The sequence below is a fragment of the Salminus brasiliensis genome, chromosome 3, assembly GCF_030463535.1.
Source record: "Salminus brasiliensis chromosome 3, fSalBra1.hap2, whole genome shotgun sequence".
NCBI classification, from domain to species: domain Eukaryota; kingdom Metazoa; phylum Chordata; class Actinopteri; order Characiformes; family Bryconidae; genus Salminus; species Salminus brasiliensis.
The window spans coordinates 4,993,478-5,010,698 of NC_132880.1; the positions used below are offsets into that span (position 1 = coordinate 4,993,478).

The 17,221-nt window shown below is 41.2% G+C and overlaps 1 protein-coding gene across 1 annotated transcript; it reads left to right on the top strand.

Moving 5' to 3' along the window:
• The first annotated feature begins 576 nt into the window (after positions 1-576).
• LOC140551693 (adhesion G protein-coupled receptor E5-like) lies at positions 577-16,749 on the top strand. The gene is made up of 19 exons (XM_072675246.1): positions 577-885; positions 5,577-5,666; positions 6,572-6,724; positions 6,899-7,051; positions 7,181-7,330; positions 8,486-8,608; positions 8,714-8,754; positions 9,487-9,591; positions 9,730-9,877; positions 10,878-10,994; positions 11,086-11,273; positions 11,544-11,708; positions 11,805-11,999; positions 12,381-12,598; positions 12,730-12,796; positions 12,908-12,999; positions 13,361-13,529; positions 13,885-13,980; positions 15,084-16,749. Exons 1-19 carry the CDS (start codon positions 858-860, stop codon positions 15,123-15,125), a joined length of 2,340 nt encoding a protein of 779 aa, XP_072531347.1. The 5' UTR covers positions 577-857; the 3' UTR covers positions 15,126-16,749.
• Positions 16,750-17,221: the final 472 nt, after the last annotated feature.

The window sequence follows — 17,221 nt, forward strand, 5'->3', positions numbered from 1 at the left end:
GCTCTAGTGTATTATTATGTTTGTAATCATGCGACTCAGGAGGGTTGTACAAAGTAATGGACACACTCCTTAAAATACTTATATTCTACTATTTTAATGCAGCATTTTTAAACTCTCACTCCTACTACTTCTATCATCAAGCCCCATCTTGAGACTACATCATGGCCCATTCTGGTTTTAATATAAAAAGCACATTCAGTGCAGTGTTTCTGTTATTTTGTCCCCCACCATGTTATTCGACAACTGCTCTGAATGATTCTGTAACATCTTCTTTCAGATTCCTTTGGGTTTAAGGGGTTAAATATAAGTAATGGTTATTTTTTAAGAGACTTACACATACACAGACAGACAGAGAGTGTGGGTTGCAAATTCTCAAGCCACGTTGACATGAAAGCTTTCTGCATAACACCGTTTTATTTTTACAGCCCTGGAGTCTGCTGCAACACCCACTCCACCCCACCCCACTGCTACCACTGCCCTCCTTCCCCTTTCAGCAGGGAGGCGTGACTCAGCTGGGTCTGACTGCTCGGCCAGTGACACGCCGCTGCTTCATCTCAGCGGGACAGTAAAGCTGAAGGCAGGACCTGAAGATTGAGAAGATCTGATAGATGAAGCAAGAGCAGGGAGACTGGTGAAGGAGCAGCCTCTCAATTGCCTTTCATTTGCATTCACTCCAGTGAGGATCTGTGTCACCACAACACTGGTGAAGCAGCAGCAGATACATATAGAAGCTACCTGTTTCAATACTGTAGGAGAAAGATCTCCAGAGAGGACCTCTTCAGCTGAGAACATCCAGTGGACTGTATCTAATAGCTGTAGTTAGTGCCTGTAGTCTTTCCACTTTCTTGCTTCTCACCATGAGACGTGTGTGTCTTCTGTTTCTGGGTGAGTCATGTTCCACATTTTAATTTTACACAAGTCATGATAGAAGTTAAGGCCTCTTGCGCTGGACTGTTTCTTTCTTGTTCAAGTTGAGTAAGAAGAGCTTTTCTGTTAGAAAACCTTTGCGACACTTCATGGTGTCTTTATTTCATTGGGAGAACCAGAACCAGCGAGGCAGTCCGAATATTAAACTAGTCTCATTTGTGTGCAGCAAGCTGACAACCTTCCCAGAGAGCTCATAAAGTTCTCAAATCAGTGGGGAGGAGCTCAAATGATCGCTCTGAGATAAACTCTGAATCTAAAAATCTGAGCAGACCCTTGTTTGGAGCCACTGTGCATTTCAGCGGCAGACTCATGGGTTCCTCTGCCAATATCTGCAAATTTATAGGCGGCTTCAAAGCTGTGAACGAACAGCGAAACTCTTTGAGAGGAAATGACAGACAGAAAGGGGAAAGTCTGATGTAAGGGGAACATCTGGGCATTTGTGTTGCTGTTGTTCATGCTAATGCACCCACCATGAGTTCTACTGAAGACTGAAAACTGGAGGAGATTGAAAGCCAAATTAAGGCCTGGCTGTGTTAAACCCACAGGGAACACAGCCAGCATTCTTCTCCCTGGTGTTTTCTGCTCCATCTTCAGAAAAGCTCATTTGTTCTCCAGGCCTTAGAGCAAAATGTGTTTATCATCCTTCAAATTTCCCTCTCTCACACCCACACATTGCTTGCCCTAGAGGTCTGGAACTGCAGTGACTCATGGAATAAAGATAAAACCACAGTCTTCTCTGAGAAATCCAGCAGAGCAGCTGAGATACTAGCATTAACAAAATGAGAAGAGCTATTGTGAGGCAGGAACTGAACTGTATGGTGGGAGTTATTGCTTGAATGGAGTACAGTCAGATGGGGGGGAAACAGAGTCGCAGGAAATCAAAGGTGCGTTTATCTCTCCACACAGTACAGGATGGCAGGACTGACAGTGACGCCAAAGCAGGAAGAACAGTTATGTTGTGAAAGGGTCCAGAGCAGGCCATTCTACTGACCGCTTCAAAGCTTACATGAATACAGCAGATAAGATCAGCCTGCTCAGAGGACTATGCGGAGGAATCAGAAACAGCACTTACACTAAGGTTATAGAGTTTAGCCAGTAGAATTAGAATTAGGGATCTCCTAAGGGGGTAAGCCAGAGTGACTGTCGTAATCGTCAGATCCAAATTCTCTCAAAAAGTCAAAAACAAGGAGATCCGAGTAGCTCAAGTCTCAAGTTGAACCCCGGGCCATGCTGCTTTGCCATCTGCGGCCGGAGTCCAAAAGAGCACGACTGGCCATGCTCTCTCCGGGTGGGCCGCTTTTTCCCCTCATCACTCTTAAGCAGACGTCCATTAGCTGGTGTGGTGGATCTTTCCGGCCCTTTGCTCTAAGCGTATCGACAGCAGTTAAAAAAAGAGGCAGTGGCTGGCTTCACATGTCTTAAAATAAATATTAGAGCCACTAGTGATCTACATATCACTTGAAGTGATGGCCCAGAAGTGGTTTGGATGCATTTTTTGGAACCTATCTATATTTTGTATACCTTTGATTAACATTTGCTGAATGAAAATACAATTATTTGTATATGAATAAATATTATTCATTTGTTTTTTTAGCATTATTTTTTAATAAGCAATATTTTGCTTCCTAATTTTAGTTATTACCCCATTACACAATACTGGGAGGTTGAGCACTGACACATGCCACATGCCCTTTCCCTAATGCCACTACTCAACCACTAGTTTAACATGTAGTTTTTCGGCACCAATCATCCAGTGGTATATAGACCACTATAATAAATGCCTGATGTGGCCCAGGTTCAGGCCACATCAACGGTGCTATCAGGGCAGTTTTATCAGTATTGTCAAAAAAAAATATTGAGTGAATAATTAGGAGCTTCTTAAAATAAGAAATTAAATACACAGAATTTCTATATCAGTAGGTTATGGGGAAGTCAGAGAGACCACCATTCCAAAGTGTATTACAAATGTATGAAGAGACGAGAGTTAGCAGTCGAGGCTGCAGAGTAATGCATCTAAATTTAAACACCAATCTCATTTTTAGCAGGGTTTTTAAAACCTAACATGTATTTTAAGCTGTTGCATGACATACTATAGAGAGTAAGCATGCAACTAAAAGAAAAACTCTTACAGGTCTATTTATAACCCTGTTCTTCTATCCAAGAATGAAACAGGGAGTCCTTTTATGGAGGGCTTGTGAAACAACAACAGCCGAACCCACATATTATAGCATAGTCTTTTATTCCACAGTCTGAGTTTATTCCTTGTAGCCAGGTAGCTTTTAGCCTTTCCCTCTCTCACTTCCCCAGGTTTAGCTTTCTTGAGTCTTACCCTGAAAAAAAGAAGCCAGTACTTTCCCTTATGATATGTCTTTAGCTCCAGTTTGCTTTTGAGGGAGCTGGTCACTTAGCGTTAGCTTTTAGCCTAGTGTGGATCCCTGCTAGCAGAGTCTGGAGGTGATTTGGAGCTGGTCTCAAAAAAGTCAATGTTCTCGATGCCGCCGTCACTTTTACTGTGTTGACAGCTTTGACTCTTGTGGGTTGGGTTTCTGTAAATTTTGGGGGTGTAAATATAACAATGTTGTGTAACAGTTTGAGGGGGTTAAAATTGACTCGTTTTCCAGCTGTTTTGGTTCTGCTGGACTTTCTTTCGAAGGACACACATATAATATATAATAATATATAATATATAATAACTAAAAAATAAACTAATCACAGTACTTTTGTTATACTTTATGTAGTAGACATATTTTAATGAAACGAGTTTTGGCTATTTAATCTCAATCTAGATTCGAGTCTTTCAAAAAACACATTAATAAGACGTAAATAAGAAAGTTTAGAGAACTATTTTACAGTGGAACATGAAACCATAATTTAAAGTCCATAATATCTGACCCTTTATAAAACTCTCACTGAAGCGCTCTGTTTTACCAGCGGGAGAACCGCTCACCTTCCTGTGTTTTTAAACCTGCACTGAGGAGCCCGTTCAGAACGCTAATGCTAATACACACACACACAATCACAGCATCTCATTCACCCATAATAAAGCATCTATTACAAACCAGTAGACCATCAACCACAGATATCAGTCCAGTGTGTGTACCACTACACACACTCAAACACAGAAAGGAGCTGGGAGCTAATTGGTCAGGGAGGAGAGTCAGACTGGATTTAAGATATTAAACAATATAAAACATCATTGTCATCTTAAGAAAAATATCTACTAAACTAAATCAATTATATTTCTAATTATAGAAACTACTACAAAAAAATAAAGGGATTTTACTGAATGAATTAATCAGCAGCTCATATTATTTAATCAATTACTGCAAACTCGAAAAGTCTCAGATCCGGTCACAGGGCAAAATAACTGTGATTTCCCTCCAGCTAATTCCTACCCCTTTCATCCAGTAACAAACCACTGTACATTATTCCTTGACTCGGTTAGCTGTGGACTTCTGTAGTTGTAGCCTTATTAAAGCTGAAACTCTGTAGGTCAGTGTTGAGGCCCTGCTCAGCCCCCTTCCGGCTGACTGTGCAGTGCGGTGAGGCCTGTGGTACGAAGTGTTGCACTGCCCATCTCCTCGTCTCCTCACCCTCCTCACACCACAATACCCAACCAGCTGTCTGGCCTGCAGGAAGAGGTGACTGTAGGTTCCTGATGCAGTGTGGCCAGCAGCTGGCCTGACCTCTGGATGTTGTCGGGCCAGGAACAATAAGAGGAAAAAAGAGGGGGAGGACAGAGTTAGTTTTTTTATTTATCTGATCCTGCTCATTCTCCAATCCAGGACAAAATCCAGAGAAGATCTACCCACTCAGACAGACTCCCTGTTAGATAGATTACTTCCAGACCCCAGCAGCTTGACTCGGAAAGGTCAAAATGGACAAAAGCAGGACAAGACACCAAGCAATGACCTTTGTGCTTAGGCTTAAATTTAGCTTGTGTGGAAGTAGGCAAGTGGTTCTGATAAGGTCATGGTTTGTCAATAATGGAGCTGTAAGAAAATATCGATGTATGGAAGTATTGTGATATTGGGCCCTGTCTTACACCCCGCCTACAGTCTATTTTCACGACTTCCGCCTGCGTCGTTTAAACAGCAACAGTGCATGTAAATACCTTTACGCCGGTGGGCGCGGTGGTCTCGAAATGAGGTGTGTTCAATTAAATTTGTAGCATGTTGCTATCTTCGGTAAACGGTAAACACAGGTGCACCACTGACTGAAAACAACCCAGGGAGGCTCACCTAAATAGGGCCCATTGTGTTTTGCAGTACTGCATTAGTGTTGTGTTTAAACCCTGACCACCAGATCGCAGTGTTGTACTCTGTTTTCAGATCCCTTTGTTCTGATTGGATACAAAAAAATTATACTATTACTATGACCCATGTATCATGTTACGTGTCGAGTCGCCAGGTTCTTGCCAATACACACAGCCCTAGTCAATCATCGTGAAGACTTTTGCTTCTGCGTCTGTAAAGCTTCTGTGTCTGTCTGTCACAAAACGGTCAAAGGTTTAAATCTGAGACTTATTTTGGGATTAATTTGAGGACTCTACCAAGACTGCTTACAGCTACATTTTTACTTTATTGAGTAGAAAACAGCAGTGAGCTGCAAATGGAACTAAAGGTACAGTAATGGTGTTTCCCCCACAGGTCTCCTGGTTCTTCTAATGGGAGAAGTGACCCCTGCGACAGATTGTGGCCCTGGCTATAAAACACTAAAAAGAAAGGGGCCGTGCGTAGGTATAGACACGTCCTGCTGACTTTTTTGTTAAAGGTTCAGGATCTAGTTGATTAAACACAGCCTTCTATCCCATAATAACCTCATCTATAATGTAGATTGAAATATTAAGATTGAGGCTCTGAATGATGTTTTTAGATGATTTATTTAATAGTTTGAGTTTATTGAACAGAACAAGATAATTTTAGGAGTACTAGGCAAGCTTTGAATATTAATATTGAACATTAATTTCGTCAGAACTTTATTTTTTATGTTATACAGCTTATAACCCTGTTAATCATTCTTTAATTCATTCTTTATGTTGTCATAAGAAATATAATTCAGTGGTTAAGATGTAAACAGAGTCATTCAGAGTGGTGTGGTTCGCTGCAAAGAGTGGTTTGTCCGTTCAACTGTCGAACTGGGTTTATTCAACTCTAATAACTCTGAAGTTAAGAACTACTTATTCCAGTTAAATAAACCCAGTTTAACTGCTTGTTACTAATGAAGTCGTTTAGTTTTTAAGCTGAACGGAAGAACCACTGTTTAGAGTAACCTCTAGAGAAACCTATTTGTGCACATTTTTAAAGATCAACACAACACAGAGAGACACATGTGCATCATCATTAGGCAAAATAGCTACACTTGCACTGTAGACATAATGAGCCCTGGTTCCTATCACCACAATGTGAAGAAATCAGTAAGTCAGTGAACTTCTGTAGAATAAAGTATTTCAGAGCACTTTAATGATTTAGTTTACAGCATTAAAATTTCAGCTCATTTTGTTGAAATTGTGAATTCCTCTTTAAGGAGGATTCTACTAATAATTTGTGCTCTCTGCTCGATAATATTAGACCAGGTGCACATGCCTGTGTAGAGCCTCTTAGAAAAGACTGACTCTGAACCTCTGCTCTTTTTCTTTTTCCAGACGCTAATGAGTGTGAGGAGAACCAAGGTATCTGTGGTGACAATTCTGAATGTACCAATACACCAGGATCATACAGCTGCACATGCAAGGATGGCTTCATTCCCAGCAAAGGAGAGAAGATATTTACAGCAGACCAGGGGGTTAAATGTGTTGGTAAGGGAGGATGTAGACTTGTGTTAATGTGTTTATTATTTTACTATCAGCTGTAGCTGCTGTAGCGGTCACTCCCAGTGTGAAACAGTAGACTTGAAGTTACAGTGGTCTGTTATCGTCCAAGAGATTTAATAGAAAAGCTGAATCTGAATCTCTGCTCTTTTTCTTTTTCAGATGTCAATGAGTGCACGAAGCACAAAGATATCTGTGGTGACAATTCTGAATGTACCAATACAGTAGGATCATACTACTGCATATGCAAGGATGGCTTCGTTTCTAGCAATGGAAAGGAGATATTTACAGCAGATCAGAGGGTTACATGTGTTGGTAAGGGAGGATGCAGACATGTGTAAATGCGTCTGGTTTGCTGTGCTCTGTTGCGTAATTCAGGTGATGTGAAGTGAGATCTGACTGAACTGAGTTCCTCAGAAGTTTGTCTCTGTGTCACACTAACAGATCGGGATGAATGTGAGGGGAATCTGGTGGACTGTGGGAGGAATGCAGTCTGTAAGAACACCATGGGCAGCTACTACTGCACCTGTGAGCAGGGCTACAGGCTGCGGTCAGGGCAAAGTAACTTCACTAAAGGTGATGGAGTCTGTGAAGGTGAGGTTCGTCATCATCTATCCTGAATATCTGCAGTACTGTGGTAGATAGAATTTCACTAAAGTTTTTCACTAAAGCTGGATTTAAACAGGACTGATTGCCTGCGGGGTCCTGGGTTCACCTATTCATTTACATACTGGCCAAGCGTTGTTGCTCCCCCTCCTCCCCTGAAAAAAAAATTACAGACCAGATTACCTGCTGATGTTCACCAAACACACTGGTGTTCCTATGATACACATCTTTGTGATTTTTCTTTTGTGATGGCGGCCTGTGGAGAGTCAGACTGCATAGAAAGCCAAGCGTACAGGCAGGAACACTCACTTATTGACCAATAAGGGTACAAGACGGTCCCTACGGAGGTGTGGGGAATGTCAGCCTACATTTCATTTGGGTTGTTTGGGTGCAACTCTGCCTCTAGCCTCCCAGTAATGCTCACTTTATTTAGTCTCCTCGCACACAGATTTAAATGAAACACTTGAAATGAAATCCTTTAAAAGAGTCTTTCAACCATTGGCTTGATCTGGGCAATGTAAAATGTTTTCATTCAAAGTCATTTTGGAGTATTTCTATCGGCCCAATTTTAGCTAACCAATTGCCCACCTCATTTGTTAGTACTCCCCCCATCACATGTAACGCTCCAAACACTGGGAGGATGAGGACAACACATGCACTACCAGCCACTGCCTCTTTTTGAACCAGCATCACACAGAAGTGAAATGGGGAGGGAGACAGAGACATTAAGGCTAGCAAGGCCAGTTGTGCTCTTTCAGGTTCTGGCTGCTGATGGCAGGCAGCAGCATGTAACAGTATCCCTGATGCGACAGTGGGAATTGTACATGCTGCAGCCCACCAGAAAGTAAAATTTGTTGTCTTCCAGATGTGAGAGTCTTATCACTGAGGTATTTATTAATAACAGCTATTCATAATCAACATTCAGTCAGCACATCAGTCTGCATGCATAAATAAAACTGGCCTGCAGGGTGATACAGAGATTAAAGTCAACCCCTAGAGGTATTCCCTACACTTCAGTATGCTGGGAATGGACAAATGACAAGTGTGAAAGCCTTGACTGGAATCTAAACTGGAAATCCAGCACTGGAAAGTGAAATATCAGAAGACACAGCTGAGACCCACTGCTCTGTTTATTTTATACAGATGTGTGTATTATTCACGAGTCGCTTTGTGGGGAAGGAGACTGCAAGAAAGTTAACAATGACTATGAGTGTGTGTGCAAACCAGGATTCACCAACTACGGCTTCAAAACAATGAGGTGCTCAAGTGAGTGCAAACTCTCCATAGTCCAGACTGCTAAATGTGCTCAGTGGTGCCCCCTGCTGTAAGTGAGGGAGTGAAAACCTGTCTATTCATCTGCTTTCTCCCCAGAGCCGAACTGCGAGTTTCTGCTGGAGAACAGCACAGAGCAGGTACGGCAAGACCCTGAAAGCTCACTATAAACACTGTAGCTCTTTATACAGCTGTGTAACGGTACAGGACAAAGTTCTGGTACTTCACTTCATTTATGGAGCTCAGATATTTATCCCAACTCTGTTTAAAAAGAAAAAAAAGAAAAAAGGCCCAAAGCCAAGGTTTTTTACTTTGCATGGTCTGGACTTAGTAACACCCCCTTTGGCAAGTATCACAGCTTGTAAACGCTTAATGTAGCAGCGAAGAGTTTTTCAATTACATTGAATTTATCTATCCAGCTACCAGTAAAATCTTCCCTGTGCCACAGACTGCAGCACAAGCTCAAAGCATGACTGATCCACCCTTGTGCTTAACAGTGGGAGAGGTGTTCTTTTCATGAAATTGTGCACCCTTTTTTCTCTGAACGCTCAGACCCCTTGGTCTTCCAGACCCTTACCCTTACAGAACTTTACCCAAACCATTCCTGTTAAGTGCCATTATGAAAGAAAGTACACAGCAATCTGATGTCTTTACGCATCCCCTGTTTATTACTGTGTATTTTGCCTCTGTATAGTACCACATTAATAAAGCATTTTATGGCTGTTATTATTAATGGATGCTTAACTAGAGTAGCCTGGCACATAATGAGAATACAACACCTGTAGACACAATGCATATTATATGGTATTAGATGCAACCCAGCTGTAGAACCTCACCTCATCATCTTCTCCCTCTGTGTGTCATTAACACAGACCTCTGCAGAGCTGGAGCAGATTGTGGGGGAATTGAGGAGCAGCTGTATAGAGATTAGGGCAGGAAAACTAAATAGACAAGTGGACGCAAATGGACTTTTAGAGGTACAGTATCTGTGCACTGTAAACTAGTGATGATTACTTACAGACTTTCAGACAGACAGGATACTGATATTACTCTCTCTCTCTCTCTCTCTCTCTCTCTCTCTCTCTCTCTCTCTCTCTCTCTCTTTCTCTCTGAAGAGGCTCCTGGATGCTATAGACAAGCTTCTGTCTGCTGGGCCCCTGAATGACAACAGAAAAGTGACGGCACTGTTGGAAATCACTGAAAAAATGCTACAACTGTTGGGACCTCTGCTGCCTAATACCACCATGTCAGCTGATCATTCAGGTAAGTGTAACTATTATAATAGTGTATTATTATATAATATTGATATTATATATATCATATAATAATTATATTAATAGTAATAACATTATAATAATGTTATTATATCATAATTATACTACTAGTAATAATATTTGATTCCATTTTATCCTGTTGTTTCATGTGAGTGGACAGTTATCAAAGCATTTCACTGCCAGTTCACTGTGAATAAATCTGTATGTGACAAATAATACTCATAACGTCTGATCTTCCACTACATGCATTTCAAAAGTTACTCATTTTCATATTTAAAGCAACAGTTTGTAGCATTATTGCCTTAAAATAGCAGCTTTAAAATCACTAAGATGCTCAGTTGACCTGTAACAGGGAGAGTAGCAACTCTGTCGTGGCTATTCCGGGCTCGGCACGCTGCTAACGTCACCATGTAACTTTAGTAAAGTGGGCAGGAGGATAACGCTCGTGAGAAATGTGTAATGCTGCGTAACCCGAGCCACATTTGTGTAAAATCCTGGTATATTAGTCTACCGCCTCAGTCCACATGCTTCGTTCACTTGCAGTGATGGTTCTGTATCTCTCAGCTCATCCAGGAATGCGTGTCCTTAAAGATGGGGGCTCAAATTAGCCTGAATTACACTGTATTGTTCCCGGCTGTAGAGGGAGCCCTGGAGCAAGAAATAGCAATTCTCGCATAATGCTGCTTTAAATACCATGACATATTCATATTCATAAAAAGAAAGTCAAGAAAGAAGGATGCATGTTCCAAACTGCATTGTTTTTGTAAACGGTAAATGAACGAAAAATAAAATTTACATGACTTTAAGGCAGGGTGTGCCAAATTTGAATAATATTCGAATAATTCCGTAAAAAAAATCACCTATCAAATTTGACTGAAAGGTCCATCCCTACTTTGATCATGATATGGCAGTGAAGTTGTTTTCTACTATTTTGTATGCAATTTTACATATTAAATATTAAATATATATATTATATATTGTGTCTGTAGAGATTCAGATGTTGGTAAGGAGAGAGGCGGTTTCCCCTCAAGGGAAGCTCAGTCTGTCCACTGATGGCGTGCAGTTCGACTCCCACTGGGAAACTGCAGCAGGAGATTCATACCTGGGTAAAAAATGTCACTCTCTACAAACTGTGCTTCTAATTACGAGTGTCTCCTGTAATGATACTGACTCTTAGTGGCTTTCTGTTCCTGCCAGGGTTTACTGCTGCCTCCCTGCTCAGGTACAAGAGCTTGGAAACTTCAGTCAGCGGCTACTTCGACTGGATAGAGAAACGAGGAGAAGAAAAGTTCCAGATAAACTCGGATGTCGTCACAGCAGTGGTCACTAATAACGACACGGCTCAGCTGAAGAAGCCGATCCAGCTCACCTTCTCTCACCTGAAGGTTAACCTTATTAAAATGCTTTATGTTATACACTATTAAAACAGGTAAGGTGTATACAAGGTAATAAGGTGTTATTAGTGATTTGTTCCCTGATGCCATTAGAGAACCCCTCCCTTTTGGTTCTGCCTGTATTGGAGACCATATTCACTAAACTCTAATAGGAAACACCTGCTGTCACTCCTAACCATTCTTTATTATTCAGCTCATGCAGTTTGTAATAAGAGGATGTTCCATATTTAGCATTCTGACTTTCACTTCTCTCTGCCGCAGCCATCAGATGCAAACCAAACCTGTGTGTTCTGGGACTCCTCTCTGGATGGTGGGGCGTGGTCCACCAGGGGCTGCACTGTGGTCATGTCTAACGCCAATCAGACAGTCTGCTCCTGCACTCACCTGAGCAGTTTTGCAGTGCTAATGTCCCTCTATGAGAAGGAGGTGAGCATGTTAAACATCTTAGGATTATACATCTTAAGAATAATTGTTTTTTTATTTGTCTTCGGTAACGTCTCTGTCCTCCCCTCTCTGCCACAGGATGTCTTTGAGCTGCAGCTGATCACATGGATTGGGCTCTCTCTGTCCCTGATCTGCCTCCTCATCTGCATTCTGACCTTTTGCTTTGTCCGCTCAATTAAGAGCACCCGCACCACCATCCACCTGCACCTCTGCATCAGCCTCTTCATTGCAGACCTGGTCTTCCTCGCTGGCATCACCCGAACAGAGAACGAGGTACCGGAGAGTTGATAGCTCGTTGGTTGTGAGTTCATATCCATAGCTGTGTTTCTGATTTTCCTGAACAGAGGATCCCTCATCCTCAGGTTGCTCTACTCAAAGCTTTACTGATTCAGTCCTTCTGAATACTACTCTCTCAAGGTCCCTCCATCACACCAAACCCTGAACTCTTACAAATACAGGGGTTTCCTTGAGCAATTCCATAGAATAACCATTTTTAGGTCCATAAAGAGCTATGTTTGTAAAAGCAATGGTACAGAACCTTTACAGCGACTTCTTTAAACCCCTAAAAGATTTTTCACACATATATTTTAAAAAAAAAGATTCTATGTCATCACTCATAGAAATCCCCCCTGCCCCCATGTCTTGTCTTTCCAGGTGGGTTGTGCATTTGTCGCTGGCCTGCTCCACTTCTTCTTCCTTGCTGCCTTCTGCTGGATGTGCCTGGAAGGTGTGCAGCTCTTCCGCATGGTGGTGCTGGTCTTCAACACCACGCTGAGACCTCTGTACCTGATGGCGGGAGGTTACGGAATTCCGGCTCTCATTGTCGCCATATCAGCCATCGCCAATGCCAAAGGATATGGAACCAAGCGGCAGTGAGTTCTTCTACTTCTGCTCCCATTGCCTCATTTTCAGCACTGGCATCTGCTGGCATTGTTCAGCATTCATTCATGTCTTTAAGTCTGGTGTGCAATATCTTACATACGTGTTGTTGATCTGCCATTAGCTGCTGGCTCAACCTGCAGGATGGGTTCATCTGGAGCTTCTTCGGCCCTGTTTGTCTCATAATTGTGGTAGGTGCCACTGAGAACGTTAGAACTGACTCAACTGTAAAGTATTAGTCTTTAAAAACACCTAAAACCTCTCTCTCTCTCTCTTGCTTGCTCGCTCTCTTTCTCTGGCAGGTGAATATATTCTTCTTCCTGATCACTGTGTGGAAGCTGGCTCAGAAGTTTTCCTCCCTCAACCAAGACTTGAGCAATCTGCACAAGATAAAGTAAGAAACTGAACTTAATGAGTCCAGCTTTAAAAGGATGCTGCAGGATAAAGTGTGGAGAGATCTTTGAGGAGATCAGGGTCTTCCACAACATTTAGTGTTGATTGCATTCATCAGATCAAGTTTCAATGCAGAGCTGATAGGAGTAGTCAGTGGGCAGTGTGGTATCTTTGCTGGTCTTATTGATATCTGTGAACACATCTGACCAGACAACTATCCAGAAGACCAGTGGACCTGCTAAGTTATTTGAGAGGGAAATTTAAGCTAAAGCTCAGCTAGCTTTCCATCCTCATTGCACAGTCCTCATTTACTGCTGCAAAACATCTATGGCTAAACGTTGGCTCTCTGTCTCTTCTAACAGGTCATTCACAATCACTGCCATAGCTCAGCTCTGTGTGCTCGGCACCATGTGGATCTTTGGCTGTTTTCAGTTTGAGGAGCAATCGCTGGTCGTTGACTACATCTTTACTATCCTCAACAGCCTGCAGGGGGTGCTGGTGTTCGTCATGCACTGCCTGTTCTCCAAACAAGTGAGTCCACTCTGTTCAGGCAGAGCTACTCAACTGAAATCTGGGCATTTACAGCAATAGATTTCATTTAAAGCAATTTGAATTAACATGAATTATCGCTCACCCTAAAAGCTGTCACTCAGCCAATGGTATGACATGTTGGATATATATGTTAGCATAGCATATCCCTAAAAGAAGGAAACACCAGACACAAATAGGGCTATAAACCTTAGGTCTGGCTTTGATACAATGCTTTGACTAAATGAGGAAACTAGTTGTTCCTTTATTGATCTGCAGCTGAACTGTGCTGGCCAGTCTTGGAGCAGCACTACTTAGGCATCTTGTGTCTAAACATTTTCTCATCGTCTTACATTAGGTGAGAGAAGAGTATGCCAAAATCCTGACCGCCATGTGCGCACCACAGAAGAGGAAATACTCAGAGTTCAGCACAAACCAGACCAGCAAATCCCAGGTACGTTCTCTCATAAAAGTGGCTGTATATTAACATATAGCATAAAGGACTGAGCATATGTTTATATATATATATATATATATATATATATATATATATATATATATATATATACATGTATATATGTATATTGTATACATATGCATATGGATCATAATAGCGCAACCTTTCAAGAGATGGGAAAAAAAGTACATTTTTGGAGCATTTCTACGAATTTCTAGGCACAGCGTAAATGTCTGTGATGAATATACACAGTGTCTGTGATGTATATACATATAGAGTTAACATATAAATAAATATACATTACAGTACTAATATAAAACACATGTTTAGAATATATTGTATCATATACTGTTAAATATTGTGTTACATATATGTTTGCATACGTTGCTATGTGGCTGAAATATATGTCGCAGATTGAAAATGGCCAATAGCAAATAAAGGGGCTTTTATGACACATATATTTCCAAATGATACAAATATCTGTTGGATTACTGTTGGTCATATAGTCTAATTATATAGTGTATATTGCCATTAGTCAAATTTCTGTGTAAGGCAGTGTTTTTTTTTGTAAACTACCCAACTGTAGGGGGAGCCCAGGAGCAAGACATACCAATTCTGTAGTAAGGCTGCTATGATAAATAAATAAGTCAGATCATGGGCTTATTAGTTTTTCCTCTACGTGGCTTATTTCCTCTAAATAATGCTCAAAATAAAGTTAATTTAATTTCATGCAAATTCAGCAGAACAAAACAAACCGACAAATCTGATAGTCCTACTGAAGACTCAAATGATCTCTATGCAAATACAGACTTATTATGCTTTGAACACAATAACTGTTTCATTTAAGCGAAATTACTTTGTGCCAAGTTGGAATTTTTATCAGTGCTTCCTGAAATGTGCTCAGGCGGTGAGAAGAGTAAAAGTGGAAGTGTCACGATCAGTATTCTCTGAGAGGGGCTGGGGAGGTGAAGACGATCAGAACGCTTTGACCGAGACGAGCCTAAGCGCTTTACTAAATGACTGGCTGTGCTGAATATGAAAAAGCGTGATCTCGTCTTTCCTTGTCTGATTCTCTCTCTCTCTCTTGAACTACTTCACAGGGGTCCGGGAGCGCCCACCACACAGGAGAGTCCCACATATGAAGCGGTCTGCGTCAGTCTTCAAATGCGACACATCTCTTATGCAAGCATGGCCTTGTCTGCAGCCTCTCTGACCTCTTCATGAGCCCATTTGTCACAACAGCTGAATTTTTACCTCCTGTGCTGCAGTGTTTGTTCTCTTGTGCTATATGCTGCCTGAGATGGTCCAATGTTGTATGTGCTGCAGTAAGAACCAACGTCAACAGCTTACAGGGAACAGAACTTGTAATTGTTAGAAAGGCCAGCAGAGATGTTTTGAGATGTAAGGCAACTATTTATAACTTTACATGAAGAATCTGCAATGAGAGACACGTTATAAGTGCCAAATAATTTATTTATATTGAGGATTTAAGTTGTTTTTGATGTATAAATAGTAAAAAAAAATGCAATTTTACAACCCTGTTACTTTCCAGTGTTTAGCTCCAGTTTGGTTAAGCTGAGTTAGTCCTGCAAATGTTGGAGAGACCAGATGGTAAAAGCTGATTGCCTTAGCTTTTAGCCTAGTATAGATCCCTGTTTGCTCCCTTTGGCTTTTGCTTTGTCGGGTACCGAGTTTAAGCTCCTCTTTTGCAGACTGTGACACAGGAAAAGCCACAGTGATGAGGTGCCTGGTCACTGTAGCAATCCGCATTCCTATAACTAGCAGAATTTGGAGGTGATGAGCTGCTCTCCAGTATCTACAACACTGTCGCATTTCAGTGTTTCCATGTGAGCCTTGACTAAAGCTTTCTCCAGTGGGCTGGATTGATGTACATTTCTGAAGTGTAAATATGACAAGTCACGACTGTTACCTACATTTTGGTGCTTTTGGAATTGGCCAGTGTTCCAGCTCTGCATCAGTCATGTCAGATTTTCTCTTTTTAAGAAGGAACAACAGTGTATTTAGGTTTACATTATCTTGGAAGAGCTTGGTAATGTTAACTGATACAGACAAGCTGGAGGTCAGGCTGTAAATACTAATGTTGGTTTAAATTGTAGTTTTTAGTGCTTTTTCTAAGTCAGCGTAAACCTGCACTTTCCTTTCGTACCGCACCGTATTTCTCAGTGAAACATGACACAACAGACTGTTTCTCTTAACAATAGCTGGGGGTGGATGAAGAGGCAATTTCTTCATATAAACATGATGATTATTACTTAATGATATTTTGTCCCACCCATTTAGGCACTGTGATTTAATCAAAAATCAGAGGAGGCTTTCGAGGAAAGTACACTTTCGTCTCTACTTTTGTCTTTTTAAAGGACGTGATATGATATCATTGTGATTAATATGGAAAGAGAAATGACCTAACAATGTAAAAAAAGGTCAGTAAGATTTCAGCTGAACTTTAAAGGCAAAGATTAAAGAGCTGAACTGAAAAGTGAAGGTATTAATATTGTTATAGATCTTCCAAGCTTAACATCAAAAAGGTAGATTCAGGCCTCTTTTGTATTACAGTGATCTACGGATGCAGGTCTATGTAAATGTGTATAAAGTTTTTATTCTACAGATCCTCCACAAGAGACCAGGTTTTTCTACAACTTTTTAAGCACAATTTCTGTTGTAAAAAAACAACATAAAAATGAGCTGTAACCTTTGAAAGTGCCTTATTTATGTTTTCCATGTTAAATAAACAGTAATTGTGTATCAGACTGTGCAAAAATGTCTCCTCTGTATAGATGATGTGCACCATTAACTCTTCATCCTGAGGTCAACCTACCCCCACCCTCCACACCACATTTCTCAGTGGGAGGTTTTTCCATTTTCATCCTCAAAAATAAAGGTACTTTGAGCCATGCCATGGGAGAACCATGTTTGGTTATTTTAAGAACCCCGGTTGTTATAAATTCTAATTTAAATTTAAGTTCAACTTAACGAATGGTCGCAAAGCACAGAAATCCGGTCCAAGCCTTTTTGAACAAGACAAGGACAACCATGGCAAGGAAAACTCCCTAAGATCATAAGAAAGAATCCTTGAGAGGAACCAAGACGCAAAAGAGGAACCCATCCTCTGCTGGTCGACACAGAACAACAAAAAACAGAACTGCAAGAACAAAATTGACAGTGAATTAGGAGCTGTGGCAAATGGGGCATTGAGCCATGAACAATGACAATGAGTGAA

Coding starts and splice junctions, on each gene's coding strand:
- LOC140551693 (XM_072675246.1), top strand. CDS start 858: ATGAGACGTGTGTGTCTTCTGTTTCTGG. Junction 12,797..12,907: donor CTGTTTGTCTCATAATTGTG/GTAGGTGCCACT, acceptor TTTCTCTGGCAG/GTGAATATATTCTTCTTCCT. Junction 13,000..13,360: donor AGCAATCTGCACAAGATAAA/GTAAGAAACTGA, acceptor CTCTTCTAACAG/GTCATTCACAATCACTGCCA.